The sequence below is a fragment of the Malaclemys terrapin genome, chromosome 15 (genome assembly GCF_027887155.1).
Source record: "Malaclemys terrapin pileata isolate rMalTer1 chromosome 15, rMalTer1.hap1, whole genome shotgun sequence".
Lineage (NCBI taxonomy): Eukaryota > Metazoa > Chordata > Testudines > Emydidae > Malaclemys > Malaclemys terrapin.
In genome coordinates this window covers 19,951,243-19,975,949 of record NC_071519.1, presented here as the reverse complement: position 1 = coordinate 19,975,949, position 24,707 = coordinate 19,951,243, and the positions used below count along the sequence as shown (strand labels likewise).

General features: G+C 45.4%; 1 protein-coding gene across 1 annotated transcript in view; it reads left to right on the top strand.

Moving 5' to 3' along the window:
• The window catches only part of KIRREL3 (kirre like nephrin family adhesion molecule 3), a 709,139-nt gene that overhangs the window by 431,243 nt on the left and 253,189 nt on the right, over positions 1–24,707 (top strand). The window contains exons 3-4 of the mRNA XM_054005253.1: positions 14,606–14,755; positions 19,119–19,268. Of these exons, the coding sequence (XP_053861228.1) occupies positions 14,606–14,755; positions 19,119–19,268 (300 nt within the window). The remainder of the gene's footprint in view (positions 1–14,605; positions 14,756–19,118; positions 19,269–24,707) is intronic.

Genomic DNA, 24,707 nt, shown 5'->3' with positions numbered 1-24,707 from the left:
AGCCCTTTCTGCATGGCTGATCAAACTACTCACAGTGACTTTGAAAGCAGTGCTGGGATTCCATGCAGGTATCAAAGCAAGTGGAAGACTCAATAGTTCAGATCTCTTGCCTGTGTGACTAATAGATAAAAATATTTCTAAAAGGTCTAATATCTTATTCAAAATTTCCCTTTCTCATCTTAGAAGCAACTTAACAGACGCAGTGGGATACTGATGTTGCTTCTGTAAGCACCGTTATGCAAATAGCTACCATCTTTGTGGTGTGATCATAACAGCTCTTTCAAGCTAAGGAAGGCTTGGCTGGGTCAATGCTTGGATGAGAGACCGAGTAGCTGTGTAAAGTGGGGCCCTTATCTGAGTCCATACCAAACGTGCTGTCTGTAGAATTAAATATCTGCTTAATTTTGGAACCCAGAAAGATAATGGAGCAAACAAGCACCTAGAAGAAAATAAGGTGATAAGTAACAGTCAACATGGATCTGTCAAGAACAAACCATGTCAAACCAACCTAATATCTTTCTTTGACAGGGTAACAAGCCTGGTAGATGGGGGAAGCAGTAGATGTGATATATCTTGACTTTAATAAGGCTTTTGATATTGTCTAACATGACCTTCTCACAAACAAACTAGAGAAATGTAGCTGAGAGCTGAACCTACTGTAAAGTGGGTGCACAACTGGTTGGAAAAGTGTTCTCAGAGTAGTTGTCAATCAAGCTAGAAGGGCCTATGCAGTGTGGTCCTGCATGGATCTGTGCTCGGTCCAGTGCTATTAGGTATCTTCATCAATTATTTGGATAATGGCATAGAGAATACACTTATAAAGTCTGCGGACACTACCAAGCTGGGAGGGGTTGCAAGCGCTTTGGAGGACAGGATTAGAGTTCAGAATGGTCTGAAATATAAGATGAAAGTCAATAAGGACAACTGCAAAGTACTCCACTTAGGAAGGAACAATCAATTGCACAAATACAAAATGGGAAATGACTGCCAAGGAAGGAGTACTGCGGAAAGGGATCTGGGGATGAACAAAATCCTTTCGTTCTAAATTTTTAGCAAACTTTTTAAACCAGCTTGACTTCTCAGCTGTTACTCAGTCCATTCTCTTAATCAGCTGGGCCACTCAATAGCCCCAGGCAAGCGCCTTGCTCTGCAGCTATCAGCTCCCCCTCTCACCTGTGTAACTCACCTGCTCTTGCCGGAAAGTTAACATTCTTGCTTCTCTTGTCATAAGGTGTTAGAAACCTTTTCTTCCCAGTATTTGTAGTGTTAATCCTTGCTTTACATGAAGGTTTTCCTAGCCTACTGGCCTCCCTCAGCCCTGTGTTCCTATGGTGCACCATGCCTTGGATATCTGAGATAACCGTGCATAGTGACTGCTGCTGCTGCAGCTTGCAATGTAGTGCACGATCAAAGTTGCATTTGGTGGTCCCTGGTTACCCTGCGAGGTAATTGAAAGCCCGAGAGGCAGGAGGATAATGAGAGAGGGAGGGTGCTATTGCCATCCACCCAGCTATTACCTGCTCTGATCTGCTCTCTCCCTGTTTGCACCATACTTTTCTCTGACTGACGATTCCATGGAGCGTTGTAAATAACGTAGCATTTTGGGCTGCTTTTCTTTTCTGAGTCATCTGGAAAAATTGATGCAGGCGTATGTTTTAAAGTGCAACAGACCTTATTTGGGGAGCTCATTGTCCTTGGCTCTAAGAAAAGGGCTGATTTGACTGACTCTAGAGAATGAGCCCATTCATTTATCGGGTCCGTAAAAGGAGGCACACCTGGAAACCCAGCCATGAGTTCCTTCTCTCCTATTGCTGGAGGAGAGCTGAGTCCACTAGTGAACTAACTCTTTCCTCCCCTGGTCCCTCTGATGGGATCTGATTCTGCTCAGAGCACACAGCGCAGTCCATCCTTGCACCTACCGGAGTGGCCCACAGACAAAGCATCACGGGGCTGCTCCCACCCATTTACTTCAGTTGGGGCATTTCTACCATCTCATTCCCTCATGTAGGACTAGATTCTGCTGCCCTGCAGCACACACAGGGTTCAGGCATGTCCTTACTCATCTAAACAGTGCCTCACGGTCTACACTATTTATCCCTGTGCTGGGGGGCATGCAGTGTACATGCTCCCCATGCCCCCCAAAGGAGTGTGCAGTGTAGATGTACCCTTTGAAAAGAGTTGGTAAGTTACAGTAGGTGGTGCTCAGCTTAGTTCCTAGGTTTTATAGGGCCAATAGCCCTTGGTAGTGCCCTGCCAATGTAAAGAGCTGCACAGCAGAAGCCCACAGCTCATACTGGTCCCCCAGTAATGCCACTCTTCCTGCCCTCCAGAAGGAAGAGGTCCCACATGGGGAGGGGGGCCCCTTGCTAGTTCCAAACTCCAACCCCTTAATTTGGATGATAGCCTTTGGGGAGGCAGAAGTTGACCCAGAAATCGCCCCAACAGTGCTCTCATCACGCATAATCCGCTTCGGCAGCAGCGGTCACCTTGTGGCACAAACACTGTGCCCCCAGCATCAGCCCCTCTATTTCTGATCAGTTCCCTCTGGGCTCTGGCCAATCCTCAAGTGTTGTATGGTCTCACAGGGGCCACATGCACCATTGGCTCCCTAGGCCTGTCCCCCAGCCCAGAGCTCAGACTCTGCAGGGCCTGTGTGTTTGCAGTGGCACGTGCTGCTTTCTGGAGCCCAGGCAGTCCCTTCCCGATGGCATTCCCATCCTCTAACTGGGGTACAGCTGGCAGCAGAGGTAGGGATGGGGTTTCCTGCCAGCCCTCCTGGAGGAGGAGTGGAGAGGACAGTTCTTCTTCTCATCTCTTGATCAGGGCTCAGGAGAAGGGCCATCGTTCACAGCACTGCTGCTGATCTCTGCAGCTGGGGTTTCCCATCCATTCAGTGGCTCCGTTTGCATGTCAGGGTGTCAAAAGCTTTAGGCTAGGACAGTGACCCACAACACCCACTCGCCATTTAATTGTGTGTTTCTAAACAGTCCTGTTTAAACAGGAGACCCATCGTCCTGCCCCCTTACCTTCACCTCCACTCCTACTCCCACTGGAGAACTGCTGCTTTTCAAATCACAATGAAAATTCAATGCTCAGCTCCCATCAAAGAAACCTTATTGTTTCAGTTTCTAATGAAAAATTGTTCCCTCTGAAAGTCGCTTGCTCCTTATTACAACCCCTGCTCCTCTTGAGTAATGAAAATGTAACTATCTCCTATTGCCGGCTGCCTGGCTGGTCTCTCTCTGTCGCTGACTGAAGCTAGGCAAGCTCCCCTAGCATATCCGATTCAGTCCATTCCCTCCCTCTTTCTCTTTGCTCAGTTGTCTGCACGCAGGGTGGAGTGTGTGTGTGTGTGTGTGTGTGTGTGTGTGTGTGTTTTAATAAATCTGTCCAAATTTTTCAACTAAGATCTCATGCAAGCAGACATTAATCCTCAGAGGAAGGAGGGTCCAGTGGGTTAGGGCCCTCACCTAAATTACAGGCAACCTGTGGTCAAATCTGTCACAGAGTGACTGGGTAAGTCTCTTTGCCTCGGTTTCTAACTATAAAAATGGGGCTTATGGCCTTACCTCACAGGGATGTTGAGTGGCTAAATGCCCTGAAACCTTGTGAGGTGCTCAGATGCCCTGGTAACAGGGGTTGTATAAGTAGCTAAGATGGATGGGATTCCCACGTGCTGTGTTCACTAGCCTTAATTTTCTAAACTGACTCATTGTTTTGGCGCCTGACTTGAGAGGCCGCAGGCTTTCAGAAAGCAGGTGCTCAGCACTTTCAGGTCCTTTCCCCTTTAACTCCTGGTCATTGCAGAGTGCTTGTGCATACTCAACCTGACGGAAAACTGTCTTCTCCTCTTGTTCAAGTAGGACCTGTCTCCCTCCCAGATCATTCCCTTCCTCCAGCCAGCTGTGAGTGCAGGGACAGCCCTGGAGGCCCCCGGGGAAGGGAAACAGGTGGTCTAATCCCCCAGGTTCCTGGGGATGGATCCCTTTTTTTATCGCTCCTACTTCTGGTGAGAACTGAGACTGGTTTCCCCAACCAAGCTTGTCCCTTAACACCACTGCCATTCACCTGTCATGGCAGCTCCTTTGGTCATGATTATATCAGTGCCTAGAAGCTCCCCTGCCCCCAAGATCAGAGCCCTTTTGTGCTAGACACTGGGTCAGTACATAGCAAGAGATGGTCACCATCCTAAAAAGTGGGAGGAAGAAGGGAGGTGAAGGGACTTGCTGAAGGTCGCACAACAGGTCAGTTGCAAAGCTGCGGCTAGAACCCAGGTCAGAGGCCAGCACTCTTCGACCTCTTTCATGCTCCATCTTCTCCCTCCCCGTCTCCCTTTTTACTGCCCCTCCTCCTCCCAAGATGGCTGCCACACCACTTCCACCTTGGCCTGAATCCGTTTAGTTTATCACAAGGCAAAGACCAGCTGTGAGCTCATAATTCATTTTCCACAAGCGTCTGCACAAATCAAGTCTGTCTCATGTAAGTGTTTGAGAAAATCTAGTGCAAACTGGAGCAGGGAAAATGGAGAATCCGAATCGGATTGCTATTCGCTGATATGTTCATGAATAATTGTTCCCTCAATTCACCCAACTTGAAGAAGTTTTAGTTCTTCTGCTAAAAGGGTTGAACCATTTTTTTCACAAGGCAACTCAGATCCATTTGAACTGAATCCCAGGAACTAGAAAGAATGTAATGGTGTATTTGCTCTTGTTAGTAGAAGAGTTTATTCTTCCATTTGTTTCAGGCATTTGGGATTTCAACAGTAGTAGAAAGTTCTGCTGATTTTGGTTTTATAGGGACTACTTTCCTTAAGAAGGTGGAAGAACACCAACAGAGGAAGCAGTTTTTAGAATGACATGACTGTATAAATAACTCTGCTGATAAGTGTGCAAAGCCTACAAACCAGATAAGATGAAACTTAGATCAAGAGCCTCTCCAATTCTGACACCAAAATGCTTCCTGCAATAGCAAATAGACCCATTCCTGACAACTGCGCTCATCAAAAGGGCAGCTTGTGAGTGCAGATACCACATGGGTGCTATGCTGGAAACTTGCCAAGCAGCATAGTTAACATTGCATTTGCATGTTGATTTGCATATTTTTTTAATCCTAAACAAATGCACAAAATCCTAATATTGGTTTCTGCTTGCATCTTTCCTGCTAGATGAATAGAAATGGATGGTGGTTCAAATTGTCTCTGGGGTCAGGTTGACTCCCAACTGTGCCAGCCAAACTTAAGCTTTCATTTGTTTCTTTAAAAGTTTCCCAGCCCTTTGGATTGTGAAGAAAAACTTCTGAATGTGGAACTGGAGCAGAACTGCTTATCGGTTTCCTGCCATTGCAGGAGCTTTGGCATTTTAGTCTCTCCTGTCCTCTGCCTGTGGCACACAACTGTTTAATCTCATGGGGACTGAAATTCTGTAGTCTAACTAAGGTCTTGGGGCTCAGGATAGGGGTATGTAGGTGAAATTTAAATGGCCGGTGATATACAGGAGGTCACACTAGATGATCTAATGCTTTCTTGTGACAAACTCTGGGACATTATGAAACTGCCTTTCCAGGCTGTAATGGTAAAAGTGCTCACATTCTATCTGCAATATGTCTTTTGCGGTTGCTTTCATGGGTGCAGAGAAACACTCTTGGAACCCCTGCATAAGGAAGCGGAATGCTTTAGCAGTGACAACGTGGTCTGCAAGACTGATTGTCACCCTGATTTACATCTGCTGAGGATACAGTCCCAGGTCTTTCAGGAGCATCTCCCTTGTCTTCAATAGAGGTATCCCCTATAGAATGGGCATAAGTGCAGGGGTGAAAGTAACTTACAGGACTTACTGGTACTGCTGGAGTCCTGAGGATGCGTGGCCTCATCCGGAAAAGGCGTGGCCTCAACCAGAAGAGGTGGGGCCTCTTAAGATTTAAAGGCCCTAGGGCACCAGCTGTGGCTGGGAGCCCCAGGGCCTTTAAATCAACCCGGGGCTCCCAGGCAAATTAAAGGGCCCGGGGCTCCGGCCACTGCAGAGCTCTGGGCCCTTTAAATCCCCACCGCAGCTCCAGCTGGGATTTAAAGGGCTAGGGGCTCCCGCAGCTGCTGGGAGCCCCGAGCCTTGCCGGGCTGGGGCCGGGATTTAAAGGGCCCAGAGCTCCTGCAGCTGTGGGGAGCCCCGAGCCCTTTAAATCCCGGCCCCAGCCCGGCTGCGGAAGCTGGTGCGGTCCGGCACAGCATACTGGCTCTTGCCGGTACAGCAGACTGGACCGGACCGGCTTACTTTCACCTCTGCATAAGTGTCTTAATTGGGTGGAGAAGAGTTGCCCTGATTTACACCGATTGAGATCCTGGCCCCAAACAGAGGGGATTCTGTCAATTTTAAGAAGCTGTGGCAATGTAAGTAGCTTTGAAAGAATTAGTTCAAGTTGAAATCGGAATTTTACACTGAACTATTGTTTAACATTCCACTGATTTTTAAAGGGCAATTGGACTCCAACTGCCCTTTGGGCCTTTTGACAATCTCCCTCTATAGCCCTGGACCGGAAAAAGTGTCTGGTTTTTAGGGTTTGTCTATCTGTTGCAGTCTAACTGCCCTGTGTAGATCCTGCTGGCGCATGCTAAAGGTCCCTACATCACATTAGGACCATGTGCACAGCATTTTATACCCACTTTGCACCAGTGTACATGGTGACAATCCGAAGTACAGGGTAGCACTGAACTAGGCCTACAGAGTGCTTGGTCCTCCGTTTCCTAGAGAGGATTAGGGTGTGTTGTATGAGGGACTGAACAAAAAGAGGGACTTCCAAATATGAGGTCACTTTCTAGCTGTCTTCAGAAGCCCATGGCATTGATCTGTTCTCTCTTTGCTCCCAGAACACTGTCTACACTGTAGCTTCCACTGGTGCAGAGTGTAGCCCAGGCCTATGAGTCTGCACCCAGCCAGCCTGAAGCAATAGCCCAGAGAGGTGTGAGCTGCTCCATTTGTTTCAGGGGGTGATAACTCTGGAGCCTAGTGATGGCAGTATAAATGGTAACACCATTAAAACTTCTTCCACTGCTGATGGCTTCAATGGAAACATTCTCCTAAACTGAGGTCCTAGAGATTGGAGACAGTAGGAGCACGTCTCTTCCTTGCACACCTATCACACACTGCCTTTGTCTGATCCTGGAGTTCACTAGCAATGAAAATAATCAGCCTTATCCCCAAGTTGCACTAACTGGGAAAATGCATCTCATTTGAGGACTCTGCAGGCCACACTTGTTCAGTGGCTTTACTGGAGGCAACCTTGGCTTAGGCTCCATCCACTGAAGGACTTGGAATCAGGAAATTCATTTACAGCACACTTGTCACCTTGACCTTGTTACAAGATAGTTAAAAGCTGTTATATGGACTGGCCCCATAACCCAGCAATAACCCTGGACTGACCCCTACACTTTAGCCTGCTTAGAAAGATACAGTTAAGTCCCATCTACCCTCCGCCCTTCATCCATGTTGTTGTAACTGAATCCCTGAGTTGGTGATATTTGTAGTGTAGATGGGACCTTGGATGAAAATCAGTGTTATGTAAGTTATCTGCATCAAACAAAACAGGAGGAGGAAAAAGACAGGAGCCATATGCTGAATTTTCTCTCTAATTTTCCATGGACATCAACCGCCCTCTGAAACAAATCAAGAAACAAAGGGGGAAAAAAGTGCTTCATTTCTGAATAGCAATTGCCAAATGAAGCCTCTGCTTAATGGACATTTTCAGAGGGCATGAACACCACTTTGTGTTTCTGCCTTCTCATTACAACTCTGGCAGCTCCCAGCTGACAACCTGATAATTCTTGCCGATAAAACAATCTTTTTTTGGTTATTGTCACGTTCCAGCCTGTCCCCGGTCGACTGAGTTGCCTGGAGAATTGTTGAGATTAAGGAGCAAGCCATGAAATCGCAGTTAGCAGTGGGGAAAGAAGGAAAAAATTGCAAAACTATCACTTCCCTCCTCTCTCTTGCTTCCTCATTTACCCCCTTTTTTTCCTCCTTTGGTGCCAATAGTGCTTTTTTCTGTTCTGACGCAAAAACCCAGGGAATAAGTGGGGGGGAAAACAAAACCCAGAGCTGATTACAATTTCCTATGAAATCAAATTTGTAAAGCTTAAATCAGAATAAAAAATGTTACTAGCAGGATTCAAGGCCAATCTGATTGTTAATGAGACTCCTCGGAGACTGAACTGGAATCTCATCAGGTCAAGGAAATGTGATGCTGTTGTGCAACAAATTTTCTGCTTCCTATTAGGGGAGGCTCAAAAGTAGTCAAAGCGGTTTGTTTCCAAGGCCCCAAATCTCATCCCTGTGCTCTAAGGTATGCTTGGATTAAAGAATTCCCTTGTCCCCGTGCTGCCAGCATGACAGATCAGCCAAGTCTTTCTGTCCCTTAGAGAGACTCTGACTTTCTCTTGTAAAGGAGACTGACCACCTCATGAACTTCTAGGGGAAAATCTCATCTGATTGGCCTGCAGCAGCCTCATTAGAAAGTGAGACCGTAAGGAGCCTCTGGCTACCTGTACAGACATCATGGTCAGCAGCCCAAACACATGCAGTCCAGCATCAAGGTTAGAACCCAAGATCTTTGCCTTTAAAAACACAGCATAAACTTGTGCAGCATAAGCAGAATAAGAGTCTCCATTAGGCATGCAGGAACCAAGGTGATATATGCCCTAGAAATACCTTGGAAAAGATGTTACCAGGATCTTGTCTACACGCAAAAGTTGCACTGGTATAGCTGAAGCCTTGTCTACATGGAAAAGTTGCACCAGTATAACCTAAAGTGTGAAAATAAAACAACTGAGTTACACTGGTACAAACTCCTGTGTGGATGGTCTGATTTTCATCTTGATGGTGGTTTTTATTTTTTCCTGTTTAGCTTGAGTCCATTGAGAACATATTTAAATTAACTTAAACAAGCTGTTTTTAAATTGAAATATGAGCAGCCACACTGTGGCTGTCACCGGCTTAACTATATCTGTTTAAAAACTTATTTTAATTAACTGATGCAACTTTCCTCTGTAGGCAAGGCCTAAAAGCAGGTTGAAAACCAGCTTAGCTGCAAAACCCTTGTCATCCCACTTAAATCTGGTTTATATAGATTTACCTTAAGTCCTTAGTGAATTAAGCTAAATCAATTTTAAATCAATTAAAACCTGTTTTATAAGTGTCCACAAAGAGGTTTACCCTGTTTTAACTAAATCAATTTAAAAACAAGTCTTTTGTTAGCCAGGTGCACACAAGGCCTGCAATTAGGATTTGTGTGTGCTTTGCCCTATAGCCTCCGGTCCATAGAGGGTAGTGTTGTATATTTCCTCTAGTCCTGGTCCATATAACTTCCAAGTAGACATGCAATCCACTCTGTAATCTGGTCTCCCTTGCTTCCAATCAATCTTCCTTCAGGTTATCCAGGCAACTTCAGTCCACCCCGCACACCAGCATTAGCAAAAAAATCATAGAATCATAGAACTGTAAGGGACCTCGAGAGGTCATCTAGTCCAGTCCCCTGCATTCAAGGCAGGACTATTATTTAGACTATCCCTGGCAGGTGTTTGTCTAATCTGCTCTTCAAAATCTCCAATGATGGAGATTCCACAACCTCCCTAGGCAATTTATTCCAGTGTTTAACCACTGTGACAGTTAGGAAGTTTTTCCTAATGTCCAACCTAAACCACCCTTGCTGCAATTTAAGCCCATTGCTTCTTGTCCTATCCTCAGAGATTAAGAAACAATTTTTCTCCTTCCTCCTTGTAACAACCTTTTACGTACTTGAAAAAGTACATTATTCTTATAAGTTGTTGTTCCTGATAATTTTTAATGTGGTAGTGCTGAAGGACCCCACACGGGCAGCTAGGGCCCTTATTGCTGTACAAATAAATAACACAAAAGACAAATTTCACAATAGAGGAGACAGAGCAGAATCTCCCATTGATTCCCATAGTGCAGGTTCAGGTCCCAGGTGAATAAACAGACAACCGAGAGGAGTGGGGAATGGCAGGACAAGGTAACAGCAGAGACAGGTGCATTGGAATAAACTGGCAGTTACTAGTCAATGAATGCCAGCTAGTAGCGATTTGTAGGTATTATGGCAAAGGTAGGTCTGCTGGAGGGATTTACAAATAAATGAGGGAGGGAAAGTGCTCTAAACTAAAACTGTGACACTAAGGAGCTGTGTGCTGGACAGCACCTCTCTCTGCTGCTTCCTTTCTATTTAGATTTCTGACATGACAAGTGGCACCTGTCTGGCCACTCTAGGCACCTCTGACAAATATTTTAAAATACACTGACTCGGTATATCACCCTAATCTATTGCCTGCTGAGAGTTGCAAAACTGCTCAGAGCACAGTCTGTAAAGCACCCGGGCAACTTTCTTCACTATAGAAATAATCCTAATGGTAGGCAAAGTTGATCCTCAAGCATATAGAGTTCACAAGAGTATGCTCCAGCTGTCAGCTGATAGTCCATAATTGTGCTGCTACACAAATAAGGGGTCCTGATTCTCCCTGGTCTTCTATCTTGTACAGTCATTTACAGGCTGTTTTCTGATCTGGTAGCAATTTATACCCACAATGAACACATTTTGCACTGGTGCAAACCATTGCACAGTGCAGACTGTACATGTGTACCATTTGGGAATGCAATTGAGACCTCTTCCCATTCTAGTCTATTGTATTATTACTATTATTTAGTAGTAGTGGTATTACCATAGTGCCTAGGAGTCCCAGTCATGGACCAGGCACCCCCTTGTGCAAGGTGCTGTACAAACAAAGAATAAAAAGTCAGTCCCGGCCCCAAAGAGCTAACAATCTAGATGGGAGATGGATAGAGACTGGCGGGGGAACACAAGTAAACAAAGAGACAACATTGGTCACCATGACAGACAGTGGACTAGCACAGCAGCCGCCTAACCATTGTCAGGTTGTTGTTTTTTTTGGAGGCATCACAGCAAAGGAGAGTTGGGAGGAGGAATTTGGAAAAGGATAACGGGGTAGTTTTTGCAAATGTTTACGGGGGTGGTGGGGCTCCACCCAGGTGTGAGAGGTAGCATGAGAGGAAGCTCCAAGGGTCTGTTTGAAAATGTAACATGGGTGATGAAGGCTGGCATCATGGGCCAATCAGAGGTGAGCATCGATAGCGTGGTAGCAAACGAGAGCTGATGAGTCAGGGGGATTGCCCATGAAGGGCCTTTAAAGTGAAGACAAGCAGTTTGTTTGATGTGACAGGGAGGAGGGAGCCAGTGGAGGGTTGCAAAGAGAAGGATGATGTGGTCAAAGCTGCAGTCCAGGTGAATGATCTTTGCAGCAGCACTCTGAGTGGGGTAAGATTGCATCTGTCAAAGCCAGAGAACAGGATGGTGCAGTGATCAAGATGTGAGATGAGAGCCTGGATGGGAGTTTTAGCTGTGTTCTTATACTGTCCTCATCACTGTAGTACCTGGAGACCTTCCAGAAGTGCAGTAACCAACATCTGTCACATGTGGTTTGTTCGATCATCATTGATTTCCCTGGAACTTCCTGGCCTGAGTTTCAGAGATGCACTTGCACCTCCCACTGACTTTAACAGGAGATGCAAGTGTCCAAAACATTTGAAAATCATGCCGAAAGCTTTGATCTTCTTTGTAGACCTCCCTTCCAATGCGGAATGATACATAAACACACTAACCACCACACCACAAACCCTGTCCATATGGGGTCCCAAATATAGATTCCATTCAGGTCTACTTTGTCAGAACTTGTTTTTATTTTCGCTTTTCTAATATGTTTTTTCTTGCTCATATCTGGAAGCGAGACGTGGTCTGATCCAAAACACCAAATGGGTGTTCTAATCTGGATCTGAGTTATCACCAAAGGACCATCTGTAGAACCAAGCCATGCAACATTGTTACCATAATAATCTTCTGGAAATGTCTAATACAAAAGTGGATTTTGCTAATAGGGCTCAATGTTATATTGATGGCCCTGATTCAGCAAAGCACTTAAGTGTGTGCTTAGCTTTAAGCATATACTTAAGTTCCATTAAAATCAAAGCACCTGAAGCTAAACACATATGTGACACAATGGTGAGTGCGTTGGTTATTGTCTCTTCTGTGCCCATTCCACAGAGGATACGAGTCTGTTACAGCCCTAGTTATAGTGCTTAACTCAAACTATAGCAGGTTGTGCTATTAGCTCTGGAACGGCCCCGTTCAACATGGTGGCTGTCACATGCGCTAAAGTGCTCTGCTAAATAGGGAGAGAATTGTTCACAAATTTAAATGTAAGCACTTGCTTAACTGCTTTGTTGAACGGGGACCATTATTTCTGTCTGATTTCCGGTGTATGCAAAGACTCCAGCAGATAGGTTCCAATCTGAAGCCAGCGGAAAAGAGAGGATCATTGCTTAAACAATGGTGGTAAATTAGGGCTCTTGGTAGCTTTATTCCATAATAGGTTCTCAATTGTGCATCCTGAATTAGAGAACAAGAGAGAAGTGGGAGCCCGGTATCCACAGCAAAGATGACCAGGGTCCTCTAATATTAGGTATCAAGGTAGCCGCCTCTGATAATTGAGCGGTTTTTGCATTTATCTCTGGATACAAAGGGATGCTGTCTAGTTGTTAATGAGGCACTTATAGTCTCCCTCATGTATATTCTCCCAGCAGTCCCAGTGCCTGTCAGGCTGAGCAGGGAGAATTTGCCGTTTTCTCTGCCCCCTGGTGATGCCATAGAGTGGGGTGAGGCCTCATTAGGCTGCTGAAATCTTAGCAGATGCCAACAGAGCATGTTCAGAGGAAACATTTCAATTGCTTTTAACTTTGGGATTTGTAATTATTCTCTCTGTTTCTCTCTCACACACACACACACTTTACCTGTGGGGTTGTGCCTCCAGGAAGGCTAGTGACGTGCGGAGTGCTGGATGGCTTATTTTCAGTCAGCCATTTGTGCAAAAATAAAGTTGGACTTACTTTTGAAGGTGGAAAAAAATGGGGTTTTGGTTGGGGTTCTCCCTCCCCCTCCCTTAACTCAATTTTTTTTCTCTCCTTTTAACACAAAAAGAGCTGAAGGGATTTTCCTCCAACTTTTGGCAATTAAAAAATACCCTCCATTGTATGCTGAGGCTAAGCATGAATTGTTCACGCCCATTGGAAGCAGTTTGGTGATGGATCCAAGCAAGTGGAAAGAGGGGTTATTCGAATGGATGTAGCAACAGAATGAGGACAGTTTTCATTGTTGTGAAAGCTCTTGGATTGTTACGGCAACAGTGCTAATTCATAGATACCAAAGCCAGAAGTGACCATTGTGACCATCTAGTCTGATCTCCTGCATAGGGGATGGGGGAGAGATAGCTCAGTGGTTTGAGCATTGGCCTGCTAAACCCAAGGTTGTGAGTTCAATCTTTAAGGGGGCTACTTAGGGATCTGGGGCAAAATCAGTACTTGGTCCTGCTAGTGAAGGTAGGGGGCTTGACTTGACTTGATGACAGTTCAGGGTCCCTTCCAGCTCTATGAGATAATTTTTTTAATTAATGGAGATATCCCATCTCCTAGAACTGGAAGGAACCTTGAAAGGTCATTGAGTCCAGCCATTTGTGCAAAACTAAAGAGATAGGTATAGTGCAGGCGAGAGATCTGTCCCCAAATGATTATATGAAATGCCAGGTGCTGAATCAATGGGAGAAGAGCACAGTAAAAAGCAGTGGGCCCAAGATTTTTTTTTTTTAACTGCCCATTAATTTCAGGTGCCCAGTTGAGTTACCTTGGACAGTACTTTCAGATCCTATTGAAGTGTGGATGCCCAGCAGCTCAGAACGTCAGACCCAAGGTGTCTCAGAATTAACAGGCACATCTTAAAACATAGCTCTAAATGCATTGAGCTGTGGCCAACCCCCCAATCTCACCCCACACACACACACACACACACACACCTTTCAAAATATCTACCCGGAGCTGGCAGTCAATGGCACTTTCAGCAGGAGCTCTGAGTGCTTCAGTAGGTCTGAACATCTTTTTGCTTGGGTACCAAATCCAGACAAACACTCCATGTGGGCCAAATGGTTTCGGCACTGGATGAAATTTTTCTCTGTGCCTAGGTGTCATTAAATCCTGAATGGAAAGCTAAAATGAGATTCAAGTGGTGCATAGGCCGTGTGGGAGGTAATGTATCTTTGGGCTAGGGATTTAGGGGTCAGAGGTTCTAGAAGCAGTGAACAGGGTGAGCTGGCAGCAGCTGGTGAAGAGGCTGGAGAATGGGTGTCATAGCTGGTGTTCAGTGAATGGAATTACCTGGGGAACTCTTTGCTGCTGGGTTTGCCAGCTCTGTTGAAAGTGAACAGGATGTGTGCAAACACTGAATAAAACAGACCAGGAAGAAACACCATGACATGAATTTCTCTCCCACTCAGGAGCCAATCCATGCTTAACTCTGCCTGGGATTGTAAGTGGTTTGTACATAATCACAGCAGTAAGGGTCACAGAATTTAGCCCTGGGTTGCTAATGAAGGGGATACATGATGTTGCATCCAAAGTCTCTGAATTGCATTTTAAACACGATACATCCTTGCAGGCTTTCGGGTGCAGCATGTGACCTTCTTGCTGTTGCTTGTCTCTTTATCCAGGCCAAGCATCTTCCTTTACACAGCAGCCTCAAGATCAGGTGGTGATAGCCGGACAGCCCGTGACTCTGCTGTGCGCAATCCCTGAGTACAATGGCATTGTGCTGTGGATTAAAGATGGACTCGCCCTAGGAGTAGGCCGGGATCTCTCAAGTAAGCCTTCCAAGATTCCTCTGTCCTCTTCCACTCAACAGATGAGCTGTCAGCAGTAGGCAGGTCTGCAAGGCAGACAGACTGAGACTGATGCAAGGGTGAAATGTGCACTATTTAAAGAAGGGGTAAAAAATTCAAAGACTCCTAAGTGGCATTTTCCAAAGAGACTTAGGCACTTAAAGCCTGGCTGCACAGAGATGTTTAGCCACCTAACTCCCATTTAAGAATCCTTTTGAGGAACTGGGCCTAAGAGCCTAAGGTATGGCTGCACTGCAATTAGACACCCACAGAAGTCCCATGCCAGCTGACTTGGGCTAAGGGGATGTTTAATTGTGGTGTAGATGCTCGGGCTGCAGCCTGAGCTCTGGGACCGTCCCACCTGCAGGGTCCTAGAGCCTGGACTCCAGCCTGAGCCCAAACAGCTACACCACAATTAAACAGTCCCCGTAGCCCGTCAGCTGGCACGGGGCAGCCGCGGGTATCTGTTTGCATTGTGTATATATATACCCTAAGTCTCATTGAAAATCAATGGAACTTGGGCTCCTCTGTGCCTAAACCCCTTTTGAAAATTGGACTTTGGCTCCTAAGGCACTTAGGCCCTTTTGAAAATGTTACCCAAGATCTTTACTTTGCCACTTGGTTACCCACAGGCTGGAATTATTTAATCACACACAAGGCACATGGCCGTTGAAAGGCTATTGCAGATGGACAAGACTCCTAAATGGAGCTGGTCAAGAAATCTAATAATTTCCCATGAACAATTTTGTTGATAATGAACAGTGTTCATTTCTGGTGAACCATTTCATGGAATTTTGGGGGTTTGCATCGAACACACTCAAACTGGGAGAGAGGGGCATGTTCAACGACCCCCACCCAAAATTTCAATGCAAATGCAACTTTTCAGAGGAAAATCATGTATAGTTCTGGCACAAACCTTTTCCACCAGTTCTATTACTGGGTTCTACTCCTCCTGCTCCACCTCTGAGCAAAGCACTGAACCAAGGGTGGGCGCCACCAAGGAACTTTTAGGTGCCTAGAAAATCACAGGAACAACACTGCAATCCACAAAGCCAACTTAGGCACCTAGGCTCCCTGTAGAATGAATGGGAAGCTATAGGTGCTAGGATCCACAAAAAACAACAGGGAGCCACCGTAACTAGCCAATGGGAGATGCTGACGAGAGAGGCATGTGCTAAGCCCTCCCCCCGGTTGGAGTTCTGTGCCTAAATCCAGCTGCTGGGAGGCACCTAGCTCTGCTTGTGAACCACAAATGGGAACCTGATGCCGGAAGTCAGGGCGCTTATGCTGTTTCTTGAGGGAATGAGTTAAGCACCTGCCTTGCTCCACACACAATCTCCAGAGAAGGAGACAGTGCTGCTAAAGGTAAGGTGGCCACCATGACTTCTTCCCCCGCCCCCTGGATTTTGAATCAGACCCAGTCTGGTAGGTAGCCTATGAGCACACCTACTGGAATTTAGGCTGCTGAACGCCTGTCTTCCTCCACTTTATGAATCACTCTGCAGCACAGGAAGGAGATAAGTGTCTGGAGGCCTAGCAGGAGGCAGTAGTGTGCATGCCTAGAGAAAGAAATATGGTTAGATATTTGGCTGCTTGGTTGTGTTCTCCCTGTGTGCTGTCCCAGCTCTGCGCAGATATTTGGCACAGGAGACTTTGAGCGAACCATCCAATGACCACAAGCTCCGTTAAGATACGAAGGCACCCAGCCAGTTTTATTGTCGACGAAGCATGGTAATAGCACCTGGCAGACTCTACGAGGATACTGTGACAATGGACGCAGCTCAGTCAGTGGCGGGACTTTCCACAGTCCCCTAGACTGGCCAAAGATACATCTTTATACCCTGATATAAACAGGTTACATACTGTTATCCTGACCTTACCTTTTAGGAGGGGTCAGTGTGTTTCTGTTATCCCTGGCGAATGTTTTTGTACCATTCTTGATATTGGGATGTGTTTGCGTGAGTAATCTGTACTTTGCACTTCTTAGGAATGTGTATTTCTGCAATATCAGCCCTGTTTTTGCCAGATTCTGAGAGTAGGTCCTGCCTCATAGCAGGCCTCTGATACAAGGGTTTATGTCTCAGGCTCTCTTCCTACTACAGGTGCCAAGAGAACTTTTACCCTGAAAACGCAGGCGCTGATTGAGTTTAGGTGCCTACTGGGTTCAGCAGGAGTTTTGTTGATTGCAGTGGAGCCAAAACTGAGTTTTTGGCACCTAAACTCAAGACTTAGGTGCCTAAGTATCTTTGTAGATCTGAGCCCAAGTGCTTAACTTTAAGCATGGGCTTAAATCCCAGAGACACATAGAAATTATGCATGAGCTTAAATTTAAGTATGTGCTTAAATGCTTTGCTAATTTTGAACCTGCCACAGTAGATAGTGCTGACCACTTTTTTCCATTCCTCCCACCCTCCAAGTAGACTCATCTGGCTGGGGCATGGAAAGGAAACAATATGTCTGAAGTGCAGGTGCAAACCACTGCATCTTTACAAGCTGCTGCTGAAGAAAAATGAATGTTTATCCAGGTGTTGCCTGTGGCACATAGTGTTTGGGAAATATATATGCAAATGTCGCAAAACTGGCTGTCATTCATGATATCTGCATGGCAATTTCAGATACTGCCTATTTAAATGTTTTGTGTATTTGTGTATTGAAAACACTGACCCATGTGATAATACTGAAAACTTTTCACACCAGAGAACACGATAAACAAAAGCAGCCAGTGATTTCACATGTCTCCATTTTTGCATGCCAAATCTGAAACCTGATTTCCAGAAGGGCTGAGCACCAACAGTTCCCATTGAGCTCCGTGGAAGCTGTGGGCGCTCAGTGCCTGTGAAAACGAGGTCCCAAAGTGCACAAAAGCAGTGGCCGCTTCTGATACTGGATAATCATTTCAGAGAGCAAGTTAGTGGCAGAGGTGGGAAGCGAACCCACATTATCATTTTCGGTGACATTAGACTAAGGTCTAACGCATGCTCCCTTCTTTCCTTAGTGGCTGCTTTTTTCTCAGACTTGCCTGTGTGGTCACTCCCTTTTTTAAAGCCATTTCAAAGCTTGATGCAATACATTTCCATGTACATTAGAGAGCTGAACTTTCCCTGCAAGACATTGCATAGGGAACTGGTAACAACTCCACTGAAGCTCCTGGCTCGTGCGAACAACTTGGACAATTAGCAGATCTGGGTCTGCTTGAGCAAGAGAAATTGCCAGCTCACATGATACCAGCTCAGCTAGTCACCTAATTAGCTAACTGCAAACAAACCCATCATTTGTATTTCTTACAGTTCAGGAGAGCAAATCCTGCTGTTGAGAGCTTGCAAAACAACGAAAACACAAGAGAGTGCCAAGATGCCTGCACTACATAGTGCATTAATCATCATCAGCTAGGGAAGACCTGGGCAATAGACTCCTTCACTCCAACATAGCTCAGGCTACCAGCAAAATGAAGTTGGTGATGGTTACTACTCTCAATTCCTTACTGGGCCCTGCTCCAGCAAGCTTGCTAAGCACATGCTCCACTTTAAGCTCATTGAAAATAATGGAATTACTCGTGCTTCAAGTTAAACAGGTGCATCATGTGTATTGGATCAGGGCCCTCACGCTTGCTGCTTTTAGCATCTTCAGTCTGAGTGCTTTGGAGACATTAATGAACTAGGTCACACAGCGGGGCAATGGCAGAACCAGGAACAGTGGGATTAGTGGAGTTGCTCACCTTGGAAGCCTTTTCCAGCATGATATTTCTATCCAATGCAAATATCAGGGCAACGACAGCAAGACGCAGAGATCATGGGAAAGGACTGCCTTTTACAAACGCAGCAGGCTCCAGGTCTGATTCGTTCCCATGTTTGGTTTCCTTTCGGGTTTCGATGACCTGATAAAAATTTGCTTCATTTTTCTGCTGAGACCTTCCTTCTCAGATACACATTAAGTGTGACCCTTGAACTGATAAACTTCCAGTGTGGCCCTGTAAACAGCCATATTCACAACACAGCTCAGTTGTTGCTTAAATCTCACCCCCTTTCTGGGGTGTTCCATTTTATTCCTTAGCTTGAATTCCTTCCTGAACTCCTAGGCGTGTCCCTGCAGCACCTGCTGTTCCCACAACTAGCTCTCCTTCATCTTAAAGGAATTCTCAATCTCCCACAATGAGACCCATGTGATCTGGCTACCCGGATGAGTCAGCAGAATGGTTCTGCACCTCTGTTAAGGTGCCTAGAACCCGATAGCTGGTCGCAGGCCCTTTGTTGGGGGAAGTCTGGGAATCCCGATTTACATTACAAACTCTTCATTCTGTAGCTATTACTGCCTGGCTACAGCCTTACTTGTATTTTGCATTCTGCAGGCTATCCGCGCTATTTGGTTGTGGGGGACCATTTGTCGGGAGAACACCACCTGAAAATCCTGAGGGCAGATCTCCAAGATGATGCCGTTTACGAGTGCCAGGCCATTCAGGCAGCCATCCGATCCAGACCAGCCCGGCTGACTGTACTTGGTAAGTCCTCTCTCCCACTGGCATGGGCACACTGGGGAAGTTATTTTGTTTTCTTCCTTGGGATTGTGCTGAGTGGCTTTTTCAAAATGTATTTCTTTGGTAAACCAGCTGGTTCAGAAAGGAACTCGTGGTCTAAGCTATCTGTGCAGTGTATTGATCTGAAGGGGGAATGTATAAGGAGCCCATGAGCCATACACAAAAGAAGTAATCTTAGGATAAATCACACACACAGAGCTAGAACCCTGCTACTTCAGCTCTGCAAATATAGGTGCCAATTCAGCAAAGCATTAAGCACCCATATAACATTAAGCACATGAGCAGTCCGTGACTTCTGTGGGACTGTGACAGTGCAAGTTCCCATCCTGTCTTCTGTTCTGTCTATACAGACTATTCAGTTGTTAAACTACCCAAGAGTGTTTATTTGTATTGTTCTTCCCACCACCTTTACTGATCCATACACCACATCTGTCCCTCCTCAGTCTTCTGTCCAGGAGAGGAAAGGGAAAAACTCTTCCCACCCAGAGATCCTTCTTGGTTCTGGCTTCACTAGCTTGCCTCTCTCCCCACCACATCCTTCCTGTGCTGCCTTCTACCCTCTGCGTTAAAGTGTTAATTAGCTCTTTAGTCTTCTGCAGCCCATTCTAATCTGCTAATTAGGTCCACTCCCAGGGGAATTAATTGATGTTTAAGTGATCAGAGTGTTGGCTCAGCTGTTGGTTCCCAGCACTCTGTCACAGGGATCAATCACATGCTTAAAGTTACATACATCATGCTTACCTGCTTGGCTGGATTGGGCCATAAGACACTACTATTTCAGGAGAGAGATTTCTCAAGGCTGGTGGTGGTAGTAGTAGGTTATTTACCCTCCTCCCCCTAATGCACAGCCCACTGCTGAAGGGAATGTGCATTGTGGGATTGTAACGAAGGACTTTCTGTACTGGTTCACTGGCACTGTGCCAATATACTGTGCTGGTGAGGGGCTTGTGTTGCTCTGGGAAGGGGAATAACTATGCTGGTAAAAGTGGAGGGTGTTATTGGCAGGACACACAATTAAGTGTGGATGTGTGTTGGGGGAAGGTTTGCTAGTAAAACTTTATAGTGCAGACTAGGCCTTAGTGACACTGCTGAGGAAATATAAGTATTTTGCCTAAAACATTTCAAAATACATTCTTTGATTTACCAAAAAAACCCAGAATTTTTCTGTTTTTTTCCTCTCTCCACTCCCCCCCCCCCCCATGAAAAACCAAAACATTCCCAATTTCTTGGTTAAAATTTTCAGTTTTCAAAAAGCAAATGCTTTTGGGATTTGGGTGGAAATCCTTTGGAAATTTTCCTTTAGTTTTGTGGAAAAAAAAGATGATTTTTTTTAAACCATTTTGATGGAAATTTTTTGATCAGCTCTAATTATTAGTGAGCAAAAAAACCCACTTCATTAATAACGTTTGAAAGTGTGCATCAATGGAGTATATCTACCAGAGAAAATTAGTTCAAATTTATAGATTATAATTTCCAAAGAATAATTCTTTGAACTCAAAAAGCCTCTAAATCATGAAAGAAATCTGGAAATGAACAGGAAAGTAACAGTCCTATTATTCATGCCCTATATGCCTTCTCCATTTACTATCACCCCATGCTAGCTACTTCTCCACATCCTCCCTAATCTGTGTCTCCTTCTTGTGTTGTATAATAATAATATGTTACAGGAGACATACAAAAGAAATAATATGTTATTTAATTAGAACTAAAGATTCCAAAATGAATTTAGTCCCAGAGTGCATAAGCGTACGTCAGAACTGAGAGCTATTGCAACGTGTTGATTTGAGCAGTAAGATGTTTTTATGGATCAAAGGGAAATCGTTATTATCTGTGGGGTTATGGAATGTGTTGGATAGATGTTTATGTGAATATACATAGTACTTGCTAATTGGTACACTTACCTAGGCTGTTCAGCCGCTCACATTTGTAGTATCTTTTTTCTTGTAAGTATATTAAAATTATAGCACATTGGCATATGAGATTTGTAAACCCCTGGCAATGTGTTCCTCTTAACTTTACATGTATTTATGCAGGTGGTCAAGGGAAATTTAAGGTTGACTAGGGAGGTGTATGTGGTAACTCTGATGAATCATTAGAGGTCCAGGGACAACCGTTCGCATACCTTTGCATTAGGACACCCTGTCCATCTATCTGTCATCACCAGGAATGAAGAAAAAGCTAGCCACAGGCTACATTTAGTGACTCTGGCCAGCCCTCCGTAGGGAAACTCAGTGGGTGTGTAATGAGCAGGAGCCCTGTGTATTGAGAGAGAGAGAGAGACCTGCTGCCTAACAATCATTTGATAACATTTGGTGCATTGAGCTACAGGTACAATATACTGTACATTAGGGAAGCAAAGGGCATATTTATACAGGGAAATGGAGAGAAATTTCAGGTAGTTACCAGAGAGTAATGCCACCAGCTGTGCAGATATTTCTGTTTAATTCAAATCTTGTTCATGTGGACTCAACTGGCCTGCTTTATTTCTGAGTTAAGTGAGCTCCACAGGCATCTCCATGATGAGATGGGTAAAGTTTCCCTCAATTACAGTGCACTGGGTGAGGGGAATGTGACAGGCTACATAAGAACAGCCATACTGGGTCAGACCAAAGATCCATCTAGCCCAGTGTCCTGTCTTCCGACAGTGGCCAATGCCAGGTGCCCCAGAGGGAATGAACAGAACAGGGAATCATCAAGTGATCCATTCCCTGTCACCCATGCCCAGCTTCTGGCAAACAGAGGTTAGGGACACCATCCCTGCCCATCTTGGCTAATAGCCATTGATGGACCTGTGCTCCATGAACTATCTAGTTCTTTTTTTGAACCCTGTTATAGTCTTAGCCTTCACAACATCCTCTGGCAAAGAGTTCCACAGGTTGACTATGTGTGGTGTGAATAAGTACTTCCTTTTGTTTGTTTTAAACCTGCTGCCTATTAATTTCATTTGGTCACCCCTAGTTCTTGTGTTTTGAGGAGGAGTAAATAACACTTCCTTATTCACTTTCTCCACACCAGTCATGATTTTATAGACCTCTATCATATCCCCCCTTAGTCGTCTCTTTTCCAAGCTGAAAAGTCCCAATCTTAGTAATCTCTCCTCGTTTGGAAGCTGTTCCATATCTCTAATAATTTTTGTGCTCTTTTCTGAACCTTTTCCAATTCCAACATATCTTTTTTGAGATGGGGCAACCACATCTGCACGCAGTATTCAAGATGTGGGCATACCATGGATTTATATAGAGGCAATATGATATTTTCTGTCTTATCTATCCCTTTCTTAATGGTTCCCAACATTCTGTTTGCTTTTTTGACTGCCGCTGCACATTGAGTGCCCGGTCTAGTTACCGCTTAAGTCGATGTAATTTACGTCATTCAGGGGTGTGAAAAAGACACCCCCCAAGCGACATAAGTTACATCAACATAAGTGCTGTCCACACTGGTACTATGTTTGTGGTAGACCCTCTTCCACCAACATAGCTTCCGTCTCTCGTGGAGGTGGAGTAATTATGCCAACGGGAGAGCGCTCTGAGACTTGCCCTGAGTCACTAGCTTTGCTGCTTTGAGTGTAGATCAGGGAGTTGAGTCTTGCTCTGACAAACAGCATGATCTTGGCTAAGTCACTAAGGACGGAGATTTCAAATTGGGTGCTGTTACCAGGTAGGCGAGCATCATCTCTGACAATCAGATCCCTTACTTAAGTATCTAAATATGGATTAATGCATCTAATTTTAATTTGAGAATGTTTTCCATAACTTCTCTGAGACAAATTCAGCGGGGTTACACAACGGCTGTAAGTTAGGGCAAAACCTGAGGAATCCAAATATCCCCCTCTGTAAAATACGTGTAAAAATAGCTTCCTGTGTTTGTGTGTGCTTTGGGATCCTTACGTGGCAGACACTATTGGAAATGCCAAGTATCACAACTGGCAGTGAAGACTGCTGATTTGACTGGTTAAGTGGAGGCAGGATGGAGCGTGAATCACCAGGCTGCCCAGAGGATTCAGGGGGCCTGGGGTCTTCAGCGGCAGGGGGCCCCTGCCTCTGAATTGCTGCCGAAGACCCGGCACTTCGGCGGTGGGTCCCGGGGCGGAAGGACCCCCCGCCGCAAATTGCCACTGAAGACCCGGAGCGGAAGAAGCTCCGGGGGCCCGGGCCCTGCGAGACTTTTCCGGGGCCCCCAGAACGAGTGAAGGACCCCGCTCCAGGGGCCCTGAAAAACTCTTGTGGGGGCCCCTGCGGGGCCCAGGGCCTGGGGCAAATTGCCCCACTTGCCCCTCCCCCCCCCCAGGCGGCCCTGTGAATCACTTCCGCTAGCTCTTTCCTGGTCACTGTGTTACCCAGCTTAACATCTTGCCTGTAGAGGGCCCCATAAGGGCCAAAGGAGACAAAACAAAAATAGCATCCTAAGCTCGGAGGAGACTGGATTGTGGGGAGAGCCAGAGGCTACATGGGAACCGAAGCAGTAGACTGGAGGCAGCAACTTGGGCACTGGCTGCAGAGAGAAGGCTGGGCCTTTGACAGCTATAGGACTGAAAGCCAGGCAGGGAAGCAGCCTATTGGGCTTTCTAGCAGGAGTCCAACAGTATCAACAGCAGGAATTGAAAGGGCAACAGCTGCAGGAACTCATGGGGTGCTGTTACCATATTCCTTGTACTGCGCTGCCCCTAGGGGTTGGGAACTGCTGATTTGATCATTTTTTGGTAGAGTTAGTCGGAAGATATTTTTTTCTTTTTCCACAGAAAAAATCCAATGAAAAGGGCGGGAAAAAGCATTCAATTTTTGTTGCTTTTGTTTTTCACTTAAATGGAAGCCATTTTGTCCATTTTTGTCCCCCCGTCCTTCTCTTTTCCCCATTTTTTTAAACTTCATTTTTTGTTTGTTTCATCGAGAACTAGAAAATTTCTGCCAAAATGCATTTTTTCCCATGAAAATTGAAAAGCCATTTTCTTTGGTTGAAAATTTGTTGATAAGCTCTAGTTATTTGTAACGGAAAGAGATTGTGGCTCAGGGTATTTGTACCTTTTAGTTTCTGGCTGTTGTTTATAAAGGCATCCTCTCTTCTATTCAAAGTCTGCAAGTGTGGCTGGGGGCCCACCAAGGGCAAGAGCCACAAGTCCCCAGTGCTTGGAGCATCTACAGCACATGCCTCCCAGCCTATAGTACATGAAACACCCTACCAGACATGTAGCGGGCATGGGAATACCACTGACATCCCAGTGTTACAGTATGTTTACTTGCAGTATATTATTCAGCCACTAGATGACTCTGTGTGTTATATAGCATTCCAGACAGGGTATGGTCTCTGGTAAACAAAGTAAGCACAGCTGGGACTTGAGCTGTGTGGAAGCCTGTCTGTTGGTGTCTATTTTCAGTTGTTTTGTTTAATAAATGCCTTTTGATTTAA